Consider the following 26,921-nt stretch of genomic DNA (forward strand, 5'->3'; position numbering starts at 1 on the left):
CACTTTTTTCGTCGTTCAGCAGTTAGCTTTTACACTTCTAAACACACATACACCAATAGAATACAGTTCCTAGATCATGGAGGACCTCCCTCTCTCTCAGCATATAACACAACGTAAACAAGACATACCAATTTTCGATTTGTATGACTTAAACATAAACTTTGCATAAACAGGATATATGGAAGTAATTGAGATGGATATACCATCCTGTGTACATCTCCAACAAAAGTTGAGAAGTTCCCAACTCAAAGTGTGCGTTGCTGCTATTGGCCATAATATGGAAGGGGGAAATCAATGGGGGCAATTCAGAATGTGCTTGTGGAACTTCCACGGTTGAATTCACGTAACCACATCTCAAAGTAGGGTACCCAAAGAATGCTAAACGTTCTATTTTCAATTGCATCCCACAATTCTTACATGATTTGACTCATAACACCTTATTCTTTATCATTTTCAAACAAAATAAAGTAGTTCTCAATTCAAAGTAGGCGTACTTAAATGATCAGGGCAATGAGCCATGATAAAACCTTAGGAAACCTGTTGTCAGAACTTTTCATTGAACAGTCTGTAGATACCGAAAACCTAATTTCCTCAACGCCGTCCCCTACCAACTTATTAAGGATACAAATCTGTATACAGTATATTGAATCCAAATATAAAAGCAGTGGAGTTTCTCGAGGTCACGTTAAAAGTGGGAATTAACTATCCCCCTTTCCTCATAAAAGCACCATAAATTCCCAGAATATACAAGGCATACCGCATGTTAATCTGTGCACGGTGCCAGATTACATGCATAATATCCAATTCCCTGTCTTAGTATTCAAATATTTTTATAGTCGTGGTGAGTTCAAGCAAATTCTTTTATATGTAAATTGGAGTTCCACCTCTGATTATAAGATTCACACTGTCGTCATTATAAGCCATCAATGGTCCAAAGAATGAAAGTGAAAAGTAATATCTTTTCATTTCTGTTAATAAAACAAATTAAGGTGGCTTCCAAAGAATAAATTTAAATTGGTTTTCATAAATTCCGGTACTTAATATATTGTTTTCTTGGATTACAAAGGATAAAGATTGTCTGAGAGAAAAGATTCGATTAAATACAAAGAACCGGATCAACACCTACATAGTTCATATGAACCTAATTAAAAAATTAATTTGTGACGGAGCGTAAAGAATCTGCCACGCGCTTAAGACCACAACAAAAACTTTGGCATACCCTATCGATAAACCAGCATTGGTTTCTTGCGTGATAGAGGAAGGTTATAAATAGCAGAAATAATCCTCTTGTGTTCCAGCCGTCCTTATTTGACTTCTGTGTAAAGCAAAGCGGATGTAGACAGCTTTCCTAGATTAGGGGAAGGTTTGTCTCGTTAATCCCACCGACTTCTTGTATCCGATCTTGTTGAGCAACAAAAGTGGATTTGCTGAAACCTCTCGGGACCGCAAAGTGTCAATGTACCGCGTTGGAGAATTACGTGATGGCTATAGTGACTTGCCATCTGAATTCATCACTCTTAACTAAGTAAACCTAGTTAATAGATAACTTTATTGACTTTTAATATTAAAAGTCAGCTTTCTTTTACTATTCAGGTATTCTATCGATTTCGACAGCTACTTGTGGTTGTATACTTCTTTTGCTATCTACGCCTGAACTTTGGTCTACTGGACTACTTATAAAATGAAACACAAGTACCATTTTGTAAAATGGTACTTGTGTTGCGGGGAGATTTATATGCTCATTATGGTTTGCGCAATCTGCAAGCTTAGAAGTCTGTAAGAAAGGTAGGGTTTCGTTCAATAAATTATTGAGCCCCTGACTGGTGACTGGTTATATAAGATGTCAAAAAAATTCTGTCTGAAAATGACTGAGAGGAAGAGAGAACGGCTTAGAAGTGGTGTTTTTATAAGTGAGATGTACTTGTCTCTTTTACCCTGAATCCGAATTTTTTTAATAAATCTTTATTGTAGGAAATGATAAGTACAAGAAGCTCCCGTCACAGCGAAGTGTCAGGGGATTATATTTATTAAAACATAATAAACTAGGAAAATTGTAGATTAGGTGTAGTGAAGCTAATGATAGTACAAAAAAACATCTCGACTTTGAACCCACCAAGTATCCAAAATGCATCCAAATTTGACAGTGTGCAAGAACAAAGCCATTAGCAAGTAAGAGTCAAAAGTCATAAAATGGATAGTGTCCAAAGGAAAAGGTGAGGGCTTTAATTTCAAGAGAAGGTACTGTAATGGACCAAGATATTTCTTGGGTTTTACAATCGACCAGTCGATTACATAACGGTACATTAAGAAGCTCTATAAATCATTTAAGTGTCATATTATAAGATATTTTAATTACCCCTACACCTCATCTTCTTGGGTTTTATTAACTACAGAAACAACCATGCGCTCTTGGATACAAGCGCATTATGGGAAGTATTCAAGGGATTTATTCTAGAAGCTACAGAATGCATTTGTCCCAGTGGAATAGTTCAGCAAAAGCAAGACATCCAAGTGAATGAACAGAAAACCACTGGGATAGTTGCAGATCCCAATGGTTTTTTGAATCGGATAGGATCCTTACTAGATCCAAGCAGAAGAGTCATAGAAAGTCCAGCATAAGTGGAGGACGAAGTATTTGGTGGTTATAAAGTCCTCTTCCACTTTTAAAAATTAATAACTCTAAAACTATGTCGAATTGAAAATCTATTTCTTGCATTGTAATCGGTGTACGTGGAAGTTTTGTTTTAAAAAAAATTTGTTCGTAATTTAACCGCGATGGGGCTCGAAAACTGATTAATTTATAAATATAGTACAGAGATAATTTTTCATCACTATTGATGTTCGAATCTTCACTTTTCCACCAGTATTTTCAAATAAGCAATCAAGAAGGGGATTTGTGCTCTCCACAGCTACATTCAAAGTTTCCGATAGAATGATCACTATCTCTCTCTCCGGAGGGATTGCGTCCATCAAATCTAACGAGTTGAAAGGAACTCTTTGTAAACACTGTATACGCTAACAACCGAAACAACTCAACCCAATCTTTATCCTCCTGGTGACCAAAACTATCCCAGATAAAATTGACTTTTTATGCATTTGTTTCTTCATAGAAAACATGCATAATAATTCAGTATTAAACCACAGGTGGATTAAAATTCGGATTGGCATTCTTAATTCGCCGAAAAAGGGACCAATAATGACCTGTGTCATAAATCCATAACATATTGTAATTTTCAATGAGTGGAGTCATTTCTCAACGTGAACATGAAGGTTTCCTCTCGCCCGAATTAGGCAATTTGTGAATATCGCAGATCCGTCAAGGTGAAAGTGTACTTCAATTAAATAATGACTCTCGAATCTGAGTAACTTTGTCAACTAATCACTGTCGGGAATTCATGACGGTTATGATTAATAACAGTCCTGTGGTTCCATTCGATGCAGATGTTTGATTTTACAAGGGAAATAGGTGGAGACTTACCTTTTAGGCTTATGTACTCTGCTCCAGGGAATGCTAGTCATACGAGATGTGTAGAGTACGCCAACTAATCTCAACAAATTTGATCGGGGGTTGCTATTTTCATCAATTCTTTGAATCACTTCTAGTGGTTCTGACGGACGACCACTTCTTGGCATAGGATTTAGGAGTCTTATTCGAAATATTTTATGCTTTTTAAAACGATTCTTCCAAAACAAGGAGGCCTTGAGACAGTTTGTTTTTTATGATACAGTCTGTAAGAACACGGTGGCCATTCTTTTAATAAAGAATATTTACAAGTAAGTTATATTTAGCCAACACTTTAAAACGAACTTGACTTGACTAGGTTACTTAAGTTACGGCTACAATTTCAAGCTTATTATCGTGATACGAAGAACAAGACTACGAGAAGCAAGCGCACTAATTCTGCAATCACAAAAGCTTTTTTATATATATATAGGGCGTAGCGAATAAATTGTTTCTCCCTGTAGGGGAAAATTTCGAACTATTTCCTTTTGCTTAAAAAACTCCACATATTCCGATTATAAAGTGACAAAGAGTCAGATTAAGCATATATCAATTTAGATTAAGGAAAATTCAGTCTTGGAGAACAGTCTATGAGAAAAATTACTGAAGTTGAGCAATGTAGAGGCTCCAGGAGTGAACGGTATACATCCACTTATATAAAAAAAGGCTGCATGTGAGTGCATCACTCTGTTAGAGATGTTCTCTCTGGGCTGAAAAAGTGATATCTGCCCAATCCACAAAAGCAGGCGCGAAAAATGTGGTGGGCAACGATAGACCATTGAGTCTGACTATAGTGGTAGGAAAAATCTTGGAGTTTCTTGATACAATAGAAGACCAGGAATGGTGTCCTTAATGTATAACAACATGGGTTCCTAAAGGGAAAGTCTTGCGTGACCAACCTAGCTAATTATTATAACGAAGTTCTAAAACAGTAGAATTATCAATTCAAAATGATCGGTTGCACAAATGGTCTGAAAAGTGAACTTTAATGCTTCTAAATGTAAAGGTTTGCAAATGAGAAGCAAAAATCCTGGAGTTGCTTATACGCTTGCAGGAATTAAGTTAAAAGCAGTTCAGGACGAAAAACGAATTTTGGAGTCAGACATTAAATTTTCCATTCAGTGTAAATGTAAACAAGCAGCATTTGGTATCCTACCTATTATAAATAGAACCTTCGCAAGTCCCTTGTTCCTTTATATAAGATGAGACCACAAGTGAAGAAAGAGTTCAAAGACTCTCAAAGAGTTCTAATCGATGTTTATATTAAGAACGTCTTAGAAATCGCAAAGCTTAGCAACTAAGGAATTAAGTTAAAAGCAGTTCAGGACCTGATAGGGATATAAAAGGCCCTGAAGTGGCGTTACAAATATAAAATTTGGGGAGTAACAGTTCATTGGATCTCGTGACGTTTGCCTTTTAAGCAGATCATGTTGTAGATCGTGGCATGACTGTTTTTTTATTTAAATAAATCAGACATACATTGAAACCTGACTAATTTTCGGCTGCCATACCTTTTTTTCTCTGTATTTTATTTATAAATAACGAAGGTTTTTCATAAACAAAAACAATGATATATTTCTGAAATCCTTTCAGAACGGCTTCATTGTGATTTTTAAACATTTCTCCATAAAAGATAACACGATCGAAGATGGATGTATATCTAATTCAATTTATAATTATTAACATTAAACACAAAGATATTATTTGTTTCAAAGTCAATATTTGCGTTCTGTTGACTTAAAAACTCTTTTTTTATTCCATTTTCTGAAACAAAAACATTTTCGATAAATTTTATTTTCATGATATCGTGTCCTAATACCGTCTTAATTAAAGTGTTGCTAAATTATGAATAAATTTGCTTGTATGTACTACGATTTGAAAAGATTTAAAAATAATTATATTCTATAATTCGGGCTTTTCAGCAGTTCACACTACTCCTTTCACCTTCCCTCCCCTCGAATTAACACCGAATTAACGAAACTCTTGTAAAGAGAAAAAGCGTCAAGAATTCTACCTATATCTCGTGACACAAATTCTGATTTAAGTAACATTTTATTCTTCGCTTAAATTCAAAATATGTATACAGAGTGGGGAGAAGGGATGGAAACTGAAGTGATTTGTCCTTGAAAAGGTTTGTAACATTGCTTAAAGATGATAAGAAATCATCCATTTTCTATTAGACATATTTTATCTTTATGAAAGCGCGGCGATTCTAAAAAGTCGATTTTGACATTTTTGTCTAGTTAAGCTAAATCTCCCCCACCCCATCCTTCATACTGATAACTACTATCGTGTTTCAGTAGCTCGCTCCGTTCGCAACAGGTAATTGTGCTTTTCTTTCATTACAGGGCTTCACCTGCTAGTGTGGGCGATAAGAAGCCAAAGAACGCAAAGAAGAAGAAAAATAAAGATCGCGGGATGAACAGTCGGCGCGTGCCACCGTTCCTCCTGGGCAGATGTTGACATGAGCGAGTACAGAACTAAAGAAACGAAGTGAGCAATCCGTGTGCTTCCGCATAAGTTCGGACACGAGCACCACCTTTCTGTCACGCACCCTTCGAAGGAGAAGAAAAGACAGCTGGTTCGGGAGATCGCTCTAATCAGATCTTACCGTGGCTACCGTCAGCGCCGTGCTTAGTGCGCCTACCATCAGTGTGGACAGGTGACGTAATGCTTAGCGACGAGTATGTGGCAGAATAAACACCGGAACAGCTGAACAGAGGACACTCTGCCAAGATGCTACTTTGGGGTCCGAAAGAAATGTTCAGAGTGCTTATTGTCCGACTTGTTTACTCTGTGTGGTGTCTTCTACCCATTGCTCAGGTGAGAATGTCTTCTGTGTGTTCGGTCTTCTTTCTACCTGTTTAATAATGATATGGAAATAAATAAATACTCTCTTCTTGAATGCGTATTTTTTCAATGTTTAAATGGTTGATTGGACATCATGCGTATAAAATAGATTCATGAAAACTAATGGTGAATCATAGGGCCCCAAATAAAACCTTAAGAGTTTTAGCATCTCTTTATTAACTTTCAGTTAACCATACAGTTGTTTAAGCGTGACAAGGAAGAGGAGTAACAGTTCATCCTTTTTGGAGACAAAAAGGACTTTCACCATAAACCACACACGGAATAAAATTCGGATTGGCATTCTTAATTCACCAAAGTCTGGGGAATTAAGAATGCAAATCTAGTATTTTAAGAATATCAAACAAATAAGAATGATCTGTCAGTTTCATCCATCAGATGAAACTCTGAAATCACAGTTGACTGACACAATGAGTCCATTGTGTGTCAGTCGTCAACTTGTGTAACTTGAGATTGTGTCAACGAACGAGCCCAACCAAATGCAATTTACGTACACTAAATTGTGCTGGCTGTAATCTATACAACCTGATTTGTATTTCCTTAAGCAGGACATTTCTTTTTGTGTTTAAGAAAATTTTAAGAAGAGGAGAGGATCGCTAAGAATGGATATTTAGATACTTTTGCCTTCACTGAATTGCATTTAAAGGAAGATTATTGTTAATAATCTCTCAGAATCTTTAATTTAATTTCTACATAAACCCATTTACAGTGTGGCACTATAATTAAAGCGAAATACAGTCCGTTGAGATTTGGGAAGAGAATACCTTCTCTGATCTTCCTACAACTTCGTCTATAAGACTTTAAAAATGGCATCTGTTTTTGCGTGTGCACGCACACATTTTGAAGTACTACTTTCCTAAAACTAAAGTAAATAGAACTAAAAGAAGTCTTAGTACTTCGTGCTTGGTGGACAACTACGCACACTTCTGGCGGAACAAATAGGAATTTGCACTTTGCTACGAAACGGTCCTGGCGTGTCACCTATAAATACCTTCAATGCTGAACCATTGGTGTTAACTCACTGTAAAACATTCAAAATACAACTTCCGTTTGCGCACCAAGTCCTCCATTTCCCGGATCTTTAATAATTGTGCTGACAAATGTTTAATAATCACAATATTCCAAAATAACCATTCCTCTTTCTGTCCATAGCACGTGCTCGCCAACGCTTCCATAATATTCACCTTGGCTAATCTGTCATTAAGGGTACAGCGGCCTAAAAGTAATCAAAGAATAATAATTAATTCCAGAAAAAGGAAAAAAAGAAGAGATTCAATGCCAAGAATGATTTCCTCAACACGAGTTCAGGAAAGCATTCTTGGTATTGAAAACCCCTTGAATCTAACAAGAATGCGCTGATCGCCATGAAATGGAGGAGATAGAGAGTGCAGCCTTCACCATTTTCATTAGAAAATGACAGCGAAAGGTATGCTGTTCTACAATGAACTAAAGGGCTGGTTTTGAGGATTTCCTGAAGCACGAACAAAGCAGGGTATCTTCTCTATGTTCTTCCAGTTAGAGAAGACACCCTGAAGAGAAGAGTAACGGGAAGCTTCTTCCCGTTACTGTTCAAAAGCTAGCAGCCTCGTACTAATTCTCTAACCCATGACTTGGTATAAACTAACGACACAGGGTACTGTCGTCTTCTATTTGGAATCATTTGCCACTGGCATGAACACCGATGACTAATGCTCAAGTAAATCTAGGCCAAAGTTCTGTAAGCGGGAAGCGATTCGAACGCCTTGATATAGACATCTTTATTCTTCTAGTGTATAACGAAAGACTAGTTTTCCACATTTCTGTCAAGTTACTGGCCATCTGTTACAAAACCAGAAAGAATCACAAAACCAAGAGACTCCTTATATAAGCTAACTAGGGAGAAAAGACGTCGCGGACGGACGTTGTAAGAGGAGTCCATGTTAATTAGACGATGCACGCACAAAACGTTCCACGCTTTTGACAAAAAGAACTAAGATTATAGGAAAAGAAAACACGCTATGGGTATTAATGCATTCAGAAGTAAAACATTTGTGGAAATAAATAATATCATTGATACAAATTATGTTAATGTCTAAAAATATATATAAACATGCAAAACCTTAAAGAACTTCAAAAGTCCCTGGGGAAGCCAGTATATCGTGCCTGAAAATCATATACACTGCCCTAATACAGGTCATCTACAAATAACCTTTAAATCACAGAAACCGAATAACGTGGACTGAAACCTTTTCTTCTCCTTTTTCTCCTTTTCCTCCCCCCCTCTGGAGAGGGCTCCCAGGGGTGTTCTTTTTTTTTTTTTTTGTTGTTGTCATCAAATAAACCGAGACCCTGAGCGTCCTACGTACTGGAACTGGCCCACCTTCCCGTGGTATGAACGAATACTCAGAAGCAGCTTTCCAGGTGATTGCTGCTTCTAGGTAGCCAAGCGGCCAGCACAAACAACACAACACGCACTAACTACACAAACCTTACACACTACTACACGTCTGACCTATTTTTACAGAGATTGGTAAAATTACAGTGACACGAGGCGGATTTGAACTGACGTTCTAGGAGTCGCCCTTAACAATAACAAGTGTCCAATATCTTTTATAGACTATATAAATGAATTTCAATAATCTAAAAGCCATCGAAGGAATCGCAGAAAGGTCAAGGCGAAATTCTTCGATACGAATCAACGGAGAATGATACGAGGAAGTGTCGAACAGAGAATGAAAACAGAAAAGTGAAAGTAGACGCTGGAATAATGCACGAATAACAGAAGTGAAATCCTAGAAGTGGCGCGCGCCAGGTAACTGTCCTCGAATTCGCACGAACCGATAGGCGTTCAGAGTAACAACGGATGTCCGGAAAAGTCGGACGCACGGCGGTATCACTTTACATTGGACTAAAGGTCGAGCCTGAAGGTCGCATAATAAGAACACTCTCACTCAACAGCTGAAATCTGTTTGTCTCATAAAATATTCTATTGAAACATTTCTAAGAAATGTTTACATCATCACACTGCTAGAGGGTTCGGGTATTTTTATTTTTGCCATAAATTTGCATGCAGAAACAGCAAGAGGGAGTGATCCAAACAAATACCGAAGTATTGTTAAAAACGAACTCAAAGGTGACCTAATGACTTAATACGAAAACAAACCCGCCATTGTTTTGCCTCGAGTGACACAACACTCATCATCTTCACTACCCCAACGTTCCTTAATTGTCTCTGGGAGTCATTACTTTCTCATCTATCCTTCACAGCCGATGTAACTTAATGTCCTTCCCTGACAGTGCAATGCATCCCCAAGAAGCTCTGGCAAATTTCTTAAATAGATGCGATTAGTAATCTGGTTCAAAAACTAAAGACGCCTTCTCGTGTTCGCCCTTCCTATCTTCATAATGAAAAACCGTTAAAGAGGGTGTTCATCAGCGCCCTCTTTAATGCCATTTGATAAATCGCAAAATTAAGTTGCAGATACGTCATCCTCATTCTTGGCATGCTAAGCACACTCCATTTGCTTTTCACAGAGATTCCACGCTGTCATTCGTGACTTTAATTAAGGGCATCGAAGTGGATAATGTGCGCAGTTGATGCTAACGCAAATATTCCAACAAAACTGTATCTGATAAATGGGTCATAAACTCTTGCGCTAATGGGTCTCTTCTGGCACATCTTCACGCTTTATAATGTCCATGAATAACACACTTTCTCTCGATATATTTGTATATTAATCATGTCCAATGTCCAATATTTTTAAATTTCGAATAATTATAGATCAAATACTGTATTTTCCCGTTTAAATATTTTGAACAGTCCATCCTTGGACACGTTAGGATAAAAATCTTAACTCAATTATTTCAATTACATTTTACAGTTCCGGGCAGACCAGGACCTGTCATTTACTAACACATCCATCTCTCCAAGTCCGGTTCGTTGTAGAACTGAAAGCAAAATCGCTCTCAGCCCGGAAGATTATCGTAATGACACGTGCGCCAGGTGTTACCTTTATCTCCCCCCGTGGGTCTTTAAGGATATACAATTAAAGTTCAGGTAAGTTAGCATTATCGTACTTTTGAATTGAATAATCGATCAATTACCAATCGAAGTTCTTTATGAATTTCTTAAATATTCATAAAGGAAATTTAGGCTGCCTTCTTGTGGACTGGTATCTCTTTACATAAGTGCGCAATAATAGCATTCTGCCATTAACTGAGCCATTACAAAGTTCCTGAAACCGGATAAAGTACGCAACGTTAGTTGTTTCTCAACTTCGATCACTTCCTTGACTTAAGACCTCTTGTTTTTTTCCAATGCGACAACTTTACTGCTTTCATTTCTCAGAGGGCCCGTCTCTTCCCTTGAGTTATCCTCTCAAGCTCAATCTTTTTGTTCTCCATTTAAAGCTGGATATAACGCCAGAGAACAAATAAACAAATCCCTTACACTTTTTTGCTGAAATGCTATTTTCAGACAATGACATTTTCCAACCTTTAGTGACTTGTGTTTTTCTTCTTACGAACTTCAACTTTCCTTTTAAATCTCTCTCTCTTTCATTCATTCATTCTCAACTCAGCTGCTCTGGGACTTCGAGAAGAGCAACCAACTTGCTGTCTTTGGAAAGTTCGTATATTTATTTCGTCGAACACCCCACCGACAAAGCCAGCCGTATGCACGCGCAACTCTTAATTGACCCGCTTCGCCAGAGGTCGTCTCCAAAGGGGAAAACAAAGACTGGTTACACCGCTTTGCTTTATCGAAAGTGAGCATCCTTTAAAAGCAGAAACGTGAGCCTTAACCATTAAAACAACACAGGAAATCTATTCATAGCCATCAGGACAAAATTCGTACGTTGAGAAAGAGAAAACCAACGAAATTTAGTGATGAATGCTTGCACGAGGCTGTTATGGATGGTGGAAAGAGTTACCTACGAGAGCCCTCCCTCTTAATTATTTTCTAAAAATAGTCCAAAATAATTGCGCAGCCAATTACTTATGTCCCTTATTATTCCATTCTATTTCGAAGTTACATTGTCACAAAACTTTACACAATTTCAGAGTCTGCATTATTAATTGCGCAGTGAATTAAGCTCCATTTGAAATTAATTTTCACTTCCTTGATCTGTTAAGAGTGACTCGTTTCTCATTCACAGAATATTAAATATTCTATCAATACTGCTCGGGGTCGCTAATGTTTCTCTGTTGACATGGCAACAGGTTCTTTTATTTCTCTTAAAAACAAGCGGTCGTTTCGTTTTTGTCATCTTTCCTCATATTTTATTAATGGAATTATTAATGTATAAGTATTACATATTTACAGTTTCTACCTGCGATCTCTTTACTTTTTTAGGGATGACTTATTCAGATCACCCGAGTTGTCTACAACCCACTATTCATAATGTAAAAGTGATGGTAAATATTTCTAAAGAACAAAAATAGCCCAATTGAATTGTACCACTTCGTGTCTCCAACACAGGACAAAAAATGGTTGCTTGGAGACCGGATTTATGAGTTCGCTTTTCTTTTTAATCCTTGCATATGCAAAGCATAATTCGGCATCATCAGCCTTGGCTGAAATCACATCTGAAAGTTGGGTTCTCACCCCTTCATGAAGTGGAATAAATTTCCACCAAAGGAGGACCATAAGGAGGGTAGAGACCGCTTTTGAAAGCACACCTTCAGGAGGCAGATCGAATAGCATCTGATAATCATAATTACGTGATCTTTAAATAGAATTAAAAACATATGAGAGATTTATTACAATAAAATAGAAAAATTAAAACAATACAAGCATTTCTTTGATTATCTTTTACTTAAATTTAAATCCTACGCTTAAACGTATACACAAATTATTAATAATAACAACACGGCAATGCATCTGCATCCAAGGCAGTTCAATTTAAGTGCAGGCATCCATACTTTTGAGTAAGCAGTGTAGATTCATCTGTTGAGCCGGTGAAATTAATCATTCGAAAGAGTATCGGAAAAAGACTTAGTTGGTAGTTACATAGTGGTAATTAGCGAGTCTTTTAATTGTTTGGGCTTTGCAAACAACTATAAACCAAGCAAATCGATAAGCAAGAGCGTGTTAGGAAGATAGTTTTGGTTAGCAGAGCATTCAACGAACTGGAACACCAAGATACGTTGGCAAGAACGATGAAGCAAGCAGTTGTAAATATGAAAGCATGGAGGTAGGGGAAGAGGGGTGCATTTTTCTGGCCCACAAACAAGCGGAAAGTTCACGACCACTAAGGAACAACGATTGCCTATTAGTTGCTAAAGAAGTGGCTGTTTCCCAGACACAATTACGGATGCGACAAAGACATTCATTAATTCTATTGAGCAACGGCGCACCACCAGTCACACTGTTATTTGGGACATACGGGTATATTCAGTTCCAGGTGTTTGCGTGAAGCAAATAGAAAAATTTCAACAAAACCACGATGTGGGACCGGAACTGAGCGAGGCAGTCACGCTCATTTGGTCATTTATTACACACTTAATGAGTACTGACAACACACTGAAGGCTGCAAATAGTTAATTGGCAGCACCCCTGCACGTGGAAAAGGGATTGCAAAATTATTTTAAGATGTCGCTTTAATGAGGCTTCATATTCTGAGACCACTGCTCGCTATTGGTTCAAGATCCTCGGATAACGTATACTTTGAGTTAGTTTTGTACGCAGTGCGTTACATTCGCGTCAGCAAATAGTAATAATTCACGATTTTATAACAAAATAAGTCAACCCAACTAAATGGAAAATTTGTTACAAAGGTTCTTAAAACATTTTAAGCAAGCATTCAATTTTGAAGTCCATTACAGCGCCTGTTCCACGTTTATGGTAACATTTATCTGGAGGAAACTGGGGAGGGAATTCTGTGAAATCTGAATTGAACCAAGAATCATCAGAGGAGGCCAGTGATACAGAGATACAGCCTCGTGGGAACGTAATGTCATATTTCTGAAAAGCAGTTCATCGAATCTCCACCTCATAATTGACGCAGTATTGCCTGAATTATGATATTTCCGATAAGCATTATTTTGTACTACGCCATAAGCTTTATGACAAACTCTCAATTTTGGATTACTCGTCATAATAAGACTAATAGAATACTTGTTAATAGTAATTACAACAGTCACAGAAGAGATGTGTCCCATACGTAGTGTGTAAAAGATATTTAAGAGTTGGGTTGGCGACATACGTAAGGTTTTCTTATAGGTACTCCAAGGTTTTCTCCTTTAGAAAGAACACAGTTCTGTCCAGAGCTGTCACTGGACTGAGTCCTAAAAAAACAAACTGCTGAGTGAGAAAGAGTGCGAAATATGCTTCGTTCCCCTTATCGTTAGAATATGCACGTGACATCTCTCTACTTTTACAGGTACAACCCAAGAAGAAGGGGACTGTTAAAAGACCCTGCAACTAACCTCACTTACTACGCGGACCCGGATGAGCCGGATTACGCGATAGTGAATTCCTTCCAGTCCGAAGGGTTTTCTCGGAAATGGATTTCATGCTGTCGAGCTGCTGTGTCTTGCTGCGAAAAAATGTCGTCCGCTCCCCCATCTGATATGGGTAAGTACATCCTCTGAATGACACGAGTCAGATATCTTTTCAAGAACAAAAACAAACCTTGGAAACGTAAATGTTTACGATCCCTACCAACTATTTTCATTAGCTAATTTGCAACTGGTCAAAGTTTGATGAATTCATTTTCCAGATTAACACATTGCATTAAAAAATGTATTCGAGACTGTAAAAAAAGAAATATTTTAACACAGACGATAATACTTGGACGAGTGATATTCTTTACTATTGCAACTGACTGCAGAAGGAAGCAATTTCCAAAACAATCCATCCTCTAGCAGCCACACAAGGAAACTTGCCAATCAGTCCATCCATCAGCACCCCTTTAAGATTATTATTACATTTAACGCTAAACATGTTAAAATCAGACTTTGTCTACCTGCTGTGATCTCCCTTAGATGGCTGTTCGTCATCCAAGACACTTGGACGTCAACTATCAATAACCTGTTCCACGTGCTCATGGGAAGCATCATTTTTACCTTTCTTCTCAGATATGAGAAGACGACTTCAATCACAAACTTAAAGCAGAAGCGCAAACATTTTTTCCAGATATGCAACTTGCACGAGCGTAAACAGGAAATTCAAAATAGCCAGACACATTTAGAGAGTGAATATTACAATGACGTCAGCAGCGTCTTCGATTTCACCTAATGCTACGAGTTGTTATTTTTCGCTCGTGAAATGCGTGATCGTGGCACTTCACTGCTGCAGACATCTTAGTCTTTCCTTCGCTATATTGGAAACTAAATATTTTAGATGCTCCAAGAATAGTCTGTTTATGAAACGCCCATTTCCGTGAATATCCCCCTTGTCGTACTACAATTCAAACATACAGCCCGGTCCACAATAAAGAGGAACCTTTTTTTGCGCTTTAAATAAATTATTTGGCTGCGAAAACTGTAATATGGAAGCAAATGAGCAGAAGGAAGTATAAATGCAACAATACAAATATTTGTCATATGACTGCAACAATACAAGTATTTGTCAATTTCTTTTTTCGTCTCGCATTTTCGTTACATTCCATTGTTACCAATAAATATATAGAAATCAAAATACCAAAAGAAACGCGGATGCTTCACATAAAACTTTCTACCTCGCGTGCTCGGCACACGTCCCATTTTTATTGATGGAATTCTGATATTCGGAGTATTTCGTATTGATGGATTCGTTGTGTTCAATTCGCAATCGGTCTTTGATAACAATTTCCAATTACTGATCACTCACCTGCGTTTCGTCTTCAATTTTCGCTGACGTTCTTAGATTTGACCTTTAAAAAATACAAAGCTTTGAACAAATAAACAGGAGAGAGAGCGAATCCCTTAAATATTTAGACTTTCTGCTGGTAGCCTGTAATATGGTGTGCTTCGTGGGACTCTTATAAACAGAACGAAGTTGGAGTATCCGAACTGCAAGTTTGACATGGCTGAGAAAACCCTTTTAAGACGTCAGCGTAAATGTGACCGGAGAACATCCAGCAACAAAAACGAGAGACGAAGCAGGCATGGCAACGTCTCTGCGTTCTAAACGCAGAGCCAGCGTATTTTTATACAGCAATAAGCGAAAGGAGAACTCAATCGAAAACTTTATAGTGGAATGAAACCTCAACAAAACAGTATTGGTTTAACTAGATACGGATCTCGATTACTTTAAGTAAACTGCCATCGGAGCTTCAATCTTCAGGGGAGGAATAAGAATCGTGAGTTCCACAAAGTAACAATTAATTCTCTCAGAGAATTATATATACGAGAAAGGTTAAACATAGCGCAAAAGAGTTTTTCTTTTTCACGTCATTTTCTCTTTCTTTATTTCCCTTTCCTTTTTAGTTTTCCTTATCCCTTTTATTTGCCTTTCTTATTTGCCAAATTTCTTTGTTAATCAACAAAGAACGTCCGTTAATTTTAAGATATAAATAGAATGCGTCTGAAATGTAACCCACTGCGCACATTGACTAATTTGTTTTCTTCGTTTCATCCATGTTTCATCTTTGCTGAGCTCTTGTAAAAGCATGCAGACACATTCAAGGTTTGGGCATTTTCTCCTTAATCCATGTCTCATCCAGACATTTCTGATTAAGCTGCCTCCTACCACTGAATGAATTAAGGAAATTTCCTTCAGACAGTTTTAGTACCTCCAGTCATGTGCACGTGGTTTCTGTTTATCCAAGTACTTTTTCTGTAGTAGACAGATCGCAAAGAACTACAGAGGAAAATTGAGGTATAACGAAATAAAATTATTGGGGAGATTTAAGTTGAATCCGCTATTTAAGTCTACTGACGCGAATTTCAACGGTGGAAACGAGATCAATCCCATCTCACCTTTAGTACTTCGGCGTGGATGATGACCAGAAAGATTTTTATTGACTCAATTCAGTCTCTGCGCATTTTACGAACCAAAAATATATTTTGTCCAGTTCTCGGTAATGGAAGCAGAGCTACCTGATTTAGGGAGAAAGTAGGAAGGAACTGGTGAACTCTAATGGACAAAAAAGTCGCGCTATTCTTACGACTGCATTTCGATTTCTCGTGAACCACATCGGTAATCTTCTCATGGCACGTGGAAAATGTACTGCGACCAACAAGAACTAAGGGCGCATTTTGCAGCTTAAGTGGTTAGAGTTGAAATGTCAAGACTTCAGTTAGTTTCTCGAAGAAACTGTAGTAAGTTGACGCAACGGAACAATGACCTTTAAAATAAGTCGTAGTCCATTGTGGAGAGCGAAGTACTTTGAAAAAAAGAATATTCTTTTTTTCTTCAGACTAACTGGCTTATTTTTTGAAGGTACGTCAGAGGAATACTACAGATTTCTACAGTTAAAGAAATTTCAAGAATTTCTTTAACTGTATTCATATCTTTTCAGCAATTAAAAACAATTTTCACAAGTGGAACCATCAATTTTTTTCTCCTTTCCACACATTCGTACACCAATTTTAGCACTCAATTTCATACATCCATTATCAATGTAGATGGTATTAATCTCCCACTATCTGAAAAGAGGGATTTGTTTTCATATATGTATATTAAAAATTAAAGTGAATAACACTTTTAACTCCGAGTTTTCAAAGAAAAAAACCCAGAGAAACCTAAGACTATGAGGCAACAATATAGTTCGTGTATTCTAAGGTCTGTTTGCCTCTTTTATTGGATAAAAAAACAGTCAATATTCAATATAAAACTTCCTCCCCTCGTGATAGTATTTGGACCTAGGTCTTAAAACTTCCCCACGGCATTACGGTATACATGAAAAAGAGCAAACAAATGTGTTTCTTTTCATGTATCGTTAGAGAAGTACTTCCGCGTGTTGAGTCCAAAAACCAGCCATCTGCGTGGTGACCTGATTGAAGTAATTAAGGATTTAAAAGGGTTAAGTAAACTAAACATTTGGATATCCTTTCTCGGGCAACACACATTAGCGGAAGTAGATTTAAATTACGAATGCATAATTGGAGACTGAACATAAGAAAATTATCTTTTGGACAAGAAGTAGTTGACTACTGGAACAAACTCCCAAGTAATCTTGAAGAACCGGAAAGATTATGTAAATTTGAATAGGAATTGGGCAAATGTTTAGCTGAACTAGATGAGATACACTAATTGTAATCTTTGTACGTCTTATTTATTTCTGTTAGCCATTTTGTTTAACTACTTGGGAAGGGTGAATTTGGTTTCTACTAACTATAAATACTGGTATAAAGTGTAAAGTATTTAAGGTCTAACGGCACCAGGGGTTCCCCCATCTCCGTGTTGTATGCATAGTAGGTGAAGCACAGAGGTTTGTGAAAGCCAGAGATTTACAAAAAGTACATGGGCAGTGTCCTGTTATGTAATGTCATGATATGTTGTATCTCTGACCATTTAGCCGTTGGGCCCCTATGGGACCCCCCCCCCCGTTGCACACACTTACCCCGTGGATGCAGGCCCGGGATCCAGGCCCGGATACCTAGCAGATTTATATTCAGCACTCTGGCAGGCCCTGCCACCTAGTTTCCGGTGATTTCAGTGACTAGGACCTTAAAAAAAACAGAAAAAGAAATGCGTGGGACATCGCTTTACTAGAACTACGCCGAAAGGGTTAAAAGATGATTCGAATTAAATTTGGACTGAGGGCTGACGTACACAGTTGTAGAAGTTAAAGTAGGGGAGTTGAAAACTGGGGGATAGGCAGAAGTATGGGAACAATAGGGAAGACGTTCCCAGATTGAGCAATGGGTAGAACCAGAGAACCTGGAACATTCGTTCAACTGTGCCTCGTATCTCTGTGAAGAACAGTATCACTACAAATGGGCCAGATGTGTGTGTGCGTACGTTTGTGTGTATTATGTGTGTCTGTTCTGTTCTGGCCTCTTGGCTACCCAGAAGCATCAGTCACCTGGACAGATGATTCTGAGTACTTGTCCACACCACGGGAAGGTGGGCCAGTCCCAGTATATCACGTAACGTCTCAAAAGAGACTCTGACCCACCTGGTGTTGCCAGCAGGTGGGCCAGGATCCTCTGGGGGGAGCCCATTCCAGAGGGACTCCAGCAAAAAAAAAACAAACATTCACCCGTGGTGCAGGTTTTGAGAGAAGAAAGAAAAATAAAAAAAGAAAGAAAAAAAGGGAAAAAAAGAAAAGAAGGAAGAAGAAAAAAAATGAGGTGAGGAAAGGAAAAAATAAAAATAAAAATAAAATAATAATATGCCTTAAAAGGTCAATAGGTTGCTCTTTGATTGGTGCTTGAGGTTATGTTGCTACCGCATTAGTTGAAAGCATATCTTTCCTTCTGGCAAAGACAGCAGCTGCAAAAGCCTGGAGTGCAGACAAGTGATGTGGGGTCAGAACAAGTTGGTCAACTTGATTTATGCTGAAGGATGGGACTTCACTTTGCAGCTCATTCCTAATGTCTTCATAGAAGGCACATTCGTGGAGAAGATGTTGCCAGTTTTCTTTTCCTCCACAGAAACAGAGGTCAGTGTTTAACAGGTAGCTGGTGGAGTTTTTCGTTAAGGGTATTAAGATACGTTTCAGACTAATTGTAAACCATGAGCTAACCTTCTTCGACATTACAAAGGAGACATCCGGTAGAAAATTTCTGGTTACAGTGCCAACAGTTGAATTGTCCCACCTTGTTTGCCAAACATTTATTAGCTCTTTAAAGCATCGAGCTTTTTCCCTTTTATTGTCATCGTTCAGCGATAGGTCTATATCCATGATGGAGGTAGGTATTCCTTTTTTGAGCTTGAAACATAATCCTCTAAATATTACATAAAGGTCTAATGGCAGAGTCCCAGCAATAACCTGAATTGCCGCAGTGGACACCGTTCGGCAGATGCGATGTGTTGCTAATAGCATAGCCCTCTGGATTGAGTTGAGTTTTTGCTTCATCTTGACATATATTCCACTCTGTGGAACCAAGCTCCGGCCGCGAATGAGACTATGGGAAGGAATACCACTTTATAGTAGAGTAGCAGGGTCCTCCTAGGCAGGTCCCACTCATTTCTTGAAATTCTAATGATGGAGGCTGTAAACTTCCTGGTTTTTTCACGAAGGTGAGGTAGGAATGATAGCCTATATTTACGCCCAAGACCCTGGCCTGCACGACCAGGGGTAGCTGCATACCAATAATTTTGATCTGGGGGGGGGGGGGCTTCTTATGTCAAGTTTGGTTTTGAAAATCATCATCTTTGTTTTGGTGGGATTAATCTGAAGTTTGTTGGTTGCCACCCAGGAGGTGAGACTATCAAGGACTTTCTGCGCTCTCAGTTCAAGGACCGATCTTGAATGACCTGAGATGATGACAGTCAAATCATCGGCAAATGCAATGACTTTAGTATGTTCAAATGATTTGTGTAGCCAGTTTTGAAGCACCATATTCCAGACCAGGGGTCCCAGAACCGACCCCTGTGGACACCCCTGGTAAACAGGCCTAAATACCAACAGGCCTGGTAAACAGACCTGTTGGTATTTAGATTTTACGATGATCGATCGCTCTAAAAAGTAGTTTCGGATTAGCCAATAGAGATTGTGAGGGCATTCTGCCGATCTGAGGCATTCCAGGGCGCTTTCCCACCACACGTTGTTGAAGGCCCCCTCAAAATCAATGAACAAGGCCATTTCGTACTTGTAATTGGACATCTCCAGATGCAGGACCAGGTCTGAGAGGGCCTCCTCACAGGACCTGCCTGGGGTAAATCCATATTGTACAGGCGAGATCAGATTCCGATAAAGAAACAGATTTGTAATGCGCAGAGCTATTAACCGTTCTAGGATTTTTCTCATGTTGACCAGAAGTGCTATGGGTCTAAAGGATCTCGGCTCTGTAATAGGTTTATTGGGCTTGGCGATGAGAGGTAGTAGTGCAGTCTTCCAGATTTGTGAGAAACAAGAGTGAAAGAGACATTTGTTGTATAACAGTAGCAGGAGCTCAGGTTTAATTTTATGTAGTGTAATGATGAAAGCATATTCCACCATGTCCAGTCCTCGGCATTTTTTTATATTAATCTTCTTAAGAACTGCTTCAAGTTCCAGTTTTGTGAATGGGTCAGTTTGCGCTGATGTTTGGTATTTTTTATTGTCTCTTCTGATTGTACTGTGTTCTGGAAGGTCTTCCAGAGGGTTATCATCAGGAAAGAGTTTTTTGAGAATGGCGTTGATTGAGTCAGCCCAGTTAGAGGTTTCCTGCTGACCAGATTTGATTGTTGATTGTTTGTTTGATTGTTTTGATTTGATTGTTTGATCCAAAGATGTCAGTTGCGAGAATCTTGTCTCGTGCTAACTTGTATAGTAATCCCCATGGATTCGTATTACCTGATTCATTTACAAAGTTGGACCAGGTCTCTTTCTTTCTTTTTGCTATTTCCCCTGGTATATGTATTTTTCTTATTTATGTAGTCTCTATAGAGCCGGGTGACATCAGGAGCTGGCCAGTCTCTGTGGGTCTGATATTGTTTTCGCGCTCTGTGGACATCTCTCCCTAGACTGGTAAATTCTGTTGTCTGAGGCGATATGTCTCACCCTCCTGCCAGGGAGGAGAGTTAAAGAGAGCCGGGCTAGGGTGCTCAGCTCATGCAAACAACAGACCGCTATCCGTCCTTTGTTCTGGTCTTTTATCAGTCTTCATAGGTACCTGGGGGATCTTTGTTGGTGTTCCTTATTACTGTCCCTATTAGTTATGATGTGGTTGGTGCGTGTTCAGGTCACGTCTTCTTCTGTATAGGTCTTCGGTAAACTTTGAAAAGGCTATATATTCCTGCCTTCCATCGAGGAGGTGTTGTTCTCTATCTCTGGAAAAGACGGTGATCCGGGTGATGAGCTGACAGCGGTGGTCATCATAGAGCTTGGCATTCATGCATAAAGTGGTGCCAACTCTCCACAGCAGCAGGTTGGGTCGTCTGTAATGTTCAGGGCTGTGAATTTGGCCTTGAATGCACCATGTCCCGTTAACAGGATGGTTGAGTAGAGTCCTGGCGCAAACCATGTCGGTGCCGTTGGGTATAGTTTGTCGACATTTTGGAAGAATCGTCTGGTGATTCGGAGAGTTCTCTTTGTAGAGTTCTTCCATCTGGTCTGCCAGATCTGCATGAGATGAGTGGCGAGTCTTTCTCTCTGTCGAGCGGTTGGCAGTAGGGTCCGCGTCAAAGCCAATGAAGGAGCAGGCAGTCCCTTTTGGAGAGTTCATGAAGGACACCACGTCTAGCCACTTCGAGATCCAATGGTAGAGATCCGGACAGCACCTGCAGCGCGCGGGTGCTCACTGTGCTGCAGGTCTGGGTTACAGAGCAGCATAGCTCTGTGAATGGAATCGAGAATTCTGCAGTTTACAGCCATGGTTACCTTAGTGTGTGCCATGCTCCTGAAGCATACGTGGCTATCGACACGAGGGCAGCTTTGTAAAAGAGCTTGAGGGTCTTGTTATTTAGTCCCTTTTTTGCAACTCTGGTGACAAGTGCTGTATAGCTCCGTATCTTTATCCTGATGTATTTTAGGTGTGCATTGAAGGGGACAGCGGGGTCCAGGATTACTCCCAGGTATTTTAGTTCTTTGGATAGTCATAGTGTAGCACCGTCAATCTTGATCTGTGGGGGCCTCCTCCAATCTAGGGCACCCGTGAGGAGAATGGAGTCTGTTTTTGTTGCAGAGATCCTAAGGAAGTGAGTATTGGTCCAGTCCTGTAGAATTCGTAGGGCGTGATTTGCCTTTCTTTCCAGCTGAATTCTGTTGTTTGCCTCTATCATCAGGATAAGGTCGTCTGCAAAGGCTTGCGAAGACGCCTCTGTGTTTAGGAACTCGTCCAAAACAACGTTCCATAATGTTGGTCCTAATACGGAGCCTTGCGGACAGCCTCTGTTGACTCTTCTAGTGAGTATTTTGTAAGGAGTGCTGACTATGATGAGTCTGCAGGAGAAGTAGCTTTGGATTACCCTGTACAGATTATCCGCCATCCCTGTCCTCCGGAACCGGGACAGGATGTCGGCTACCATATGGTGTCGGACGTCCCACCAAAGTCGATAGAGATAGCCTGGAAGTATTTGTTGTCTGTGGCAGCTGCACGCGCAAGGAGATTCCTCAAGGCATCCACAGTCGGCATTCCCTGTCTGAAGCCGTACTAATTCGGAGACAAAGTTAGCCTGTAGGTAGTGAGCCTGTATTCTGGTTAATAAGAGGCGCTCGAGGAGTTTACTGCAGATTGATAAAAGGGCTATTGATCTTTAGGAGGTCTGTTGTTCTGATAGTTTCGTCGGATTTTTAATTATAAGTTTGATATTAGCTTTTTTCCAATCCTTCGGGAAAGTCCCGGTTTTAGGGCAAAGGTTGAAGAGGTTCAGTAACATGTCGGAGGCTATCTCCACCATCTTCCTAATCATTTCCGGCTCCAAGAGGTCCGGACTCGGACATTTCTTACCTTTAATAAGGTAAGACGCATTTTATTATATTAAATTCAAGAAAAAAGCAAGCGCCGCGATATAACGAACACTAGAGATAAAATTATTCGAATTTCAAGGGTTTACACTGGATATTCAGCGTCTCACCGTCCTTCTTTTACCAGCATTGGGACTGTAGAATAGGAGATGTGGATTTTGAATCGTGAACTGACAGAGATCCATATGGTTCCCTTAATAAACTGTGACTGAGTGTAGAAGTGTAGAATAGTGTAGATTGTATCCAATTATTTCCACCACTATTCTTCAATTTGGTACAAAATTTAGATGTGTTGTTTTGGGTATTTATTTAGATTTTTCAGTAACCATAATGCATATTTTTTAATTCTTGATAACAATCGATTGATTTTTAATTCTGAGTAGTGGGAAATCAGGCCGTGAGGTGTGAGAATATTTTATCTGTAACCTTTTCTTTTGTTGGCTTTCTGTTTAGTGACACCGTTTAGTGGCCTAGTTAGTCGGTGACACTCGACACCGACTAACTAGGCCACAGAGAAAAAAAGGCGAAAAATTTTTAGTTTCAATAAATTATTTTAATTTTTTCACTGTAAGTTTGTATTTCATTTATTGATTCTACCTCCGCAAGACAGGATGGACTCATCATAATCGTTCACTTCTTATCTTCTTTAATATGTAACTTTTTCTTTGACTCGTTAAATATGCTGCGTGCCATTCCCTGACATTTAACTATTCATTACCCGTCATGGTGCTTTTTTCGTTTTGTGCGATATTTTCAAAGTAATCGTTGGTTTTCTGATCTTTTCCGGTTTTATAAGTCTGGCGTTCTCATGCAAGTTAAATAGCCTATGAGTATTGAATAGATGAATAGAAATGAATAAAAATTCCGCTTTGAAGTTTATTTTTCCATCACGAGAAACGTCTTGTCAGCTGGTTAGAAAATACCACTTGCTCTGGTTTTAAATATTAATTTTAAATATTCTGAGTCTCGTTGCACATTCGTAGGCAAAACATCTGATACAATTTTCACAAATATATTATAATTATACAACATTAAATATAAACCAACAACGTATCCAAAATTCAAACCAAAAACAAATTATTGATCTACCAGGAAATTGGAATTTTTCCGCAATCAATCTGTCAATAGTTGGTTCCAGTGATTACACTTTTACAGTATAGACTAGTTTTATATTATTTGTACTTTAAATATAATCGTAAATTTCAGAATCTTGTGCTGGCGGATTAATTGAATACACAGACCGGATCCGCCCGCTTCTTTGACACCGTCTAATTCATTAATTCATGTGAGTTCAATTTAAAAAAAAAATTAGGGTATCCAATAAGGTTGATTTAACTTACATAATTCTTACAAAAAGCTTTTAACTATTCGGACTTTTTAAAGTAAAATTAGTAGAGTGTTGCGCTACCTCTATCATAACAAGAATGTCTTAAATGGTCTACGAGAAAGGTAAGCCTTTCCACTGCACATCTTTTCTCTCTGAAACCGAATATCACTCGTCCGAAATGAAACTAAATCCCAGCCTTGTTTACCGAATGTCTCTAAACCACGTGCAGCTAGTTTTAAATAGGAGTTTTTCGCTAGCATTACATCCGATAATCTGGTAAGTATTATGTTAGCGCGCAAGTCACGGTATATGGTAATGTCAATGTGCTATCCTCCGGTTTCGCTGTCGGGGATTTGTGTTTAACAGGAAGCTGGGTGTTCGGAGATACCAAATTGAAACGCTGATTACAGTCAAGAGTTGGATTTCTTTGGCTTAATTTCTTGTAGGTTTTCTGTATTATTGATTGTATCTTTAGAATGAAGAGAAATATAAAAAATAAAGTTGTGGAACAATTTAAGAAGGCGACCGGTTTGATATTCCAACCTATTTGATCAGTATTTATTGTAACTCAAACAAAACTGAAAGTGAAACTCAAGTAGTTGAGCAAGATGAAACTGAAGCAGTTCCATTTCAATGGCTTTTAATCGGTGTAGCATAAAGATCTTCTAACTAAGCTTCCATCTTATGGTTTTCCAACTAACATCTAAAAAATTTGGATTTCTCTTTCATTCTCGGCATTACATTTCTTCCAGGCAACTGTTCACTCTATAAATCGGAAATCCGCCCTACCATGGAATATTATTCTCCCATCTGTGGCGGTGTCCCTAAAACACCTCTCAGGATTCCATTCAAAAGAGGGTATTAGGTTAATTAATGACTCATCTCTAACAGAGTCTCTCTCCACTCTGTCTTATAGACGTTCTCTTTCTGCTGCATGCCTTTTCTATAGGCACTGTTCTTCTGAATTGGCTTCTATAATTCTCGCTCTCTCTTCCAAACCAATAAGCACCCTTTTACTGTCCAACTTCAAACTCACAGAATTCACTTTTCTTCTTCCTCATTTATTCATTCAAATTCCGTTTTCTGGAACAACCTCCCTTCATACGTATTTCCTGGAAATTACAATCTACAGAAATTCAAGTCTAATGTCAATAAGTATCGTCTTTCGACTTCTCCACCTATCACTGTGCTAAGTACATCGTTCATTGTCCTTTTCTGCTGTTTACGAATAACGCTGGAAACCATATCTTCCCGCTAATGAATAGATTCATTACTATGAACAAAATGTCTACATTAGTCTCAAAAGCATTACAATTCACTCAACTGGCATGTTTTGAAAGAGTTCAGTTACCAAAATAAAATGCATGAAAATAAAAGTCTACTTTATTTCAAAAAGTTTTCTCTTTGGTAGAAGGCATGAGAGTTTAGTCAACTTACTTTTGGATTCAAGGGCTATGAATGCTACTGTATGACTCCCTCAAAAGTCTGCCTTTAGAACATGCTTATTGGGTTGGGCTGTTTGGAATTAGCGGAAACGAAACTCAGGCCATTAGTCACAGAGCAATATTTCTGCCAGGTGAGTTGGTGGTTGAGTGGGATAAATCAGATGTTCGGTAAGCGTATGCGCTATGCATTTCTAGTATTTACAATACTGGGCACAAATTGATTCGTATCAAGAATCAAGTTGTTAATCGGCAGTTCCAAAAATGGCCATTTATTAGACACGTTTGCTTAAGTAATATTCAACAAAGACATAAAATACAGTGTTGAACGATATATTCATACCATTGCTTTTAATTATTCCGCTCTTGTAGTAATAAATCAAAAATTATGAGCGAAATACATATTTTCAATTTCACTGTAACTTTACAAACTAATCCGTTTCTGTTTTATATCTACAGAACTTCCATATTGTCCTCGTACTTGGGATGGCTGGCAATGTTGGGATGACACTCCAGCTGGTCATACGACAAGTTCACCTTGCCAAGAACACGTTTACTTCATGAGCGTACCTCCACCCTGCCCACGTAAGTAACATTTTATTCGCTGTCTACCACACTACATTTGAATTCTTGTGAAAGATTTCGATTATGGACGGACATCTCTCCAATTGACAATGGAAATACTCTCAGTTGAGGTTCTCATACTGACTTTCTTATAGTGCGACTCCATTGTATGCTTCTTTCCCTTTGCCTTTCTTTCTTTCAAAACAAATCATTTCGTAAGGTCTTGAAACAAGACTGATGTATTCCCAAGAAACTTCAGTTTAACAGCAAGCAAAATCGTGCACAAAAAAAGTCAGTCAACAGAAGCTTAATAAAAAGGCTGTTTTTATAAACAGAGTACATGTGACAAACTTCATTTATCTATTTGTATTATAACACGTTTGTGGCAAATCTAATTATTATACACATCATAATTAATGGGAATGTGTGGCGATGAATTTCACCTTTGTATTCTTCAAACAATGTCGACTTCGCAAACCTTTTTTGCAACAAAAAAGTGAATAAATATTAATTCGTTGCTTTCGTTCTCCTTGCTGGCAAAAAACAGCAGAAAATTAAATCAATGAAGTTACGGATATCAGCTTAATTCTTTCAGAGTAATTTTATAAGCCCAGTTTGGAATTTTTGTACATGAATAATCCATACCCAAAATGCATGCTATTGGTTAAAAACACTTCGGTAAAAGAAGACACGACTGAGTATTTATAAAACCCTTATTGACAGTATTTTCCACTGCTAATTAACCAGAATTAAGT

General features: G+C 38.6%; 1 protein-coding gene across 3 annotated transcripts in view; it reads left to right on the forward strand.

Annotated features, from left to right (window-relative positions):
• LOC150090956 (calcitonin gene-related peptide type 1 receptor-like) overlaps positions 1–26,921 on the forward strand; it is a 264,585-nt gene that overhangs the window by 167,777 nt on the left and 69,887 nt on the right. For all 3 annotated transcript variants that reach the window (XM_090373571.1, XM_090373588.1, XM_090373579.1), the window contains exons 2-5: positions 5,851–6,325; positions 10,231–10,406; positions 13,732–13,925; positions 26,062–26,187. In XM_090373571.1, the coding sequence (XP_090229697.1) occupies positions 6,239–6,325; positions 10,231–10,406; positions 13,732–13,925; positions 26,062–26,187 (583 nt within the window). In that variant the 5' untranslated portion in view covers positions 5,851–6,238. The remainder of the gene's footprint in view (positions 1–5,850; positions 6,326–10,230; positions 10,407–13,731; positions 13,926–26,061; positions 26,188–26,921) is intronic.

This window comes from Mastigoproctus giganteus, chromosome 1 (genome assembly GCF_048544385.1).
Source record: "Mastigoproctus giganteus isolate SK-2022 chromosome 1, ASM4854438v1, whole genome shotgun sequence".
Taxonomy (NCBI): Eukaryota; Metazoa; Arthropoda; class Arachnida; order Uropygi; family Thelyphonidae; genus Mastigoproctus; species Mastigoproctus giganteus.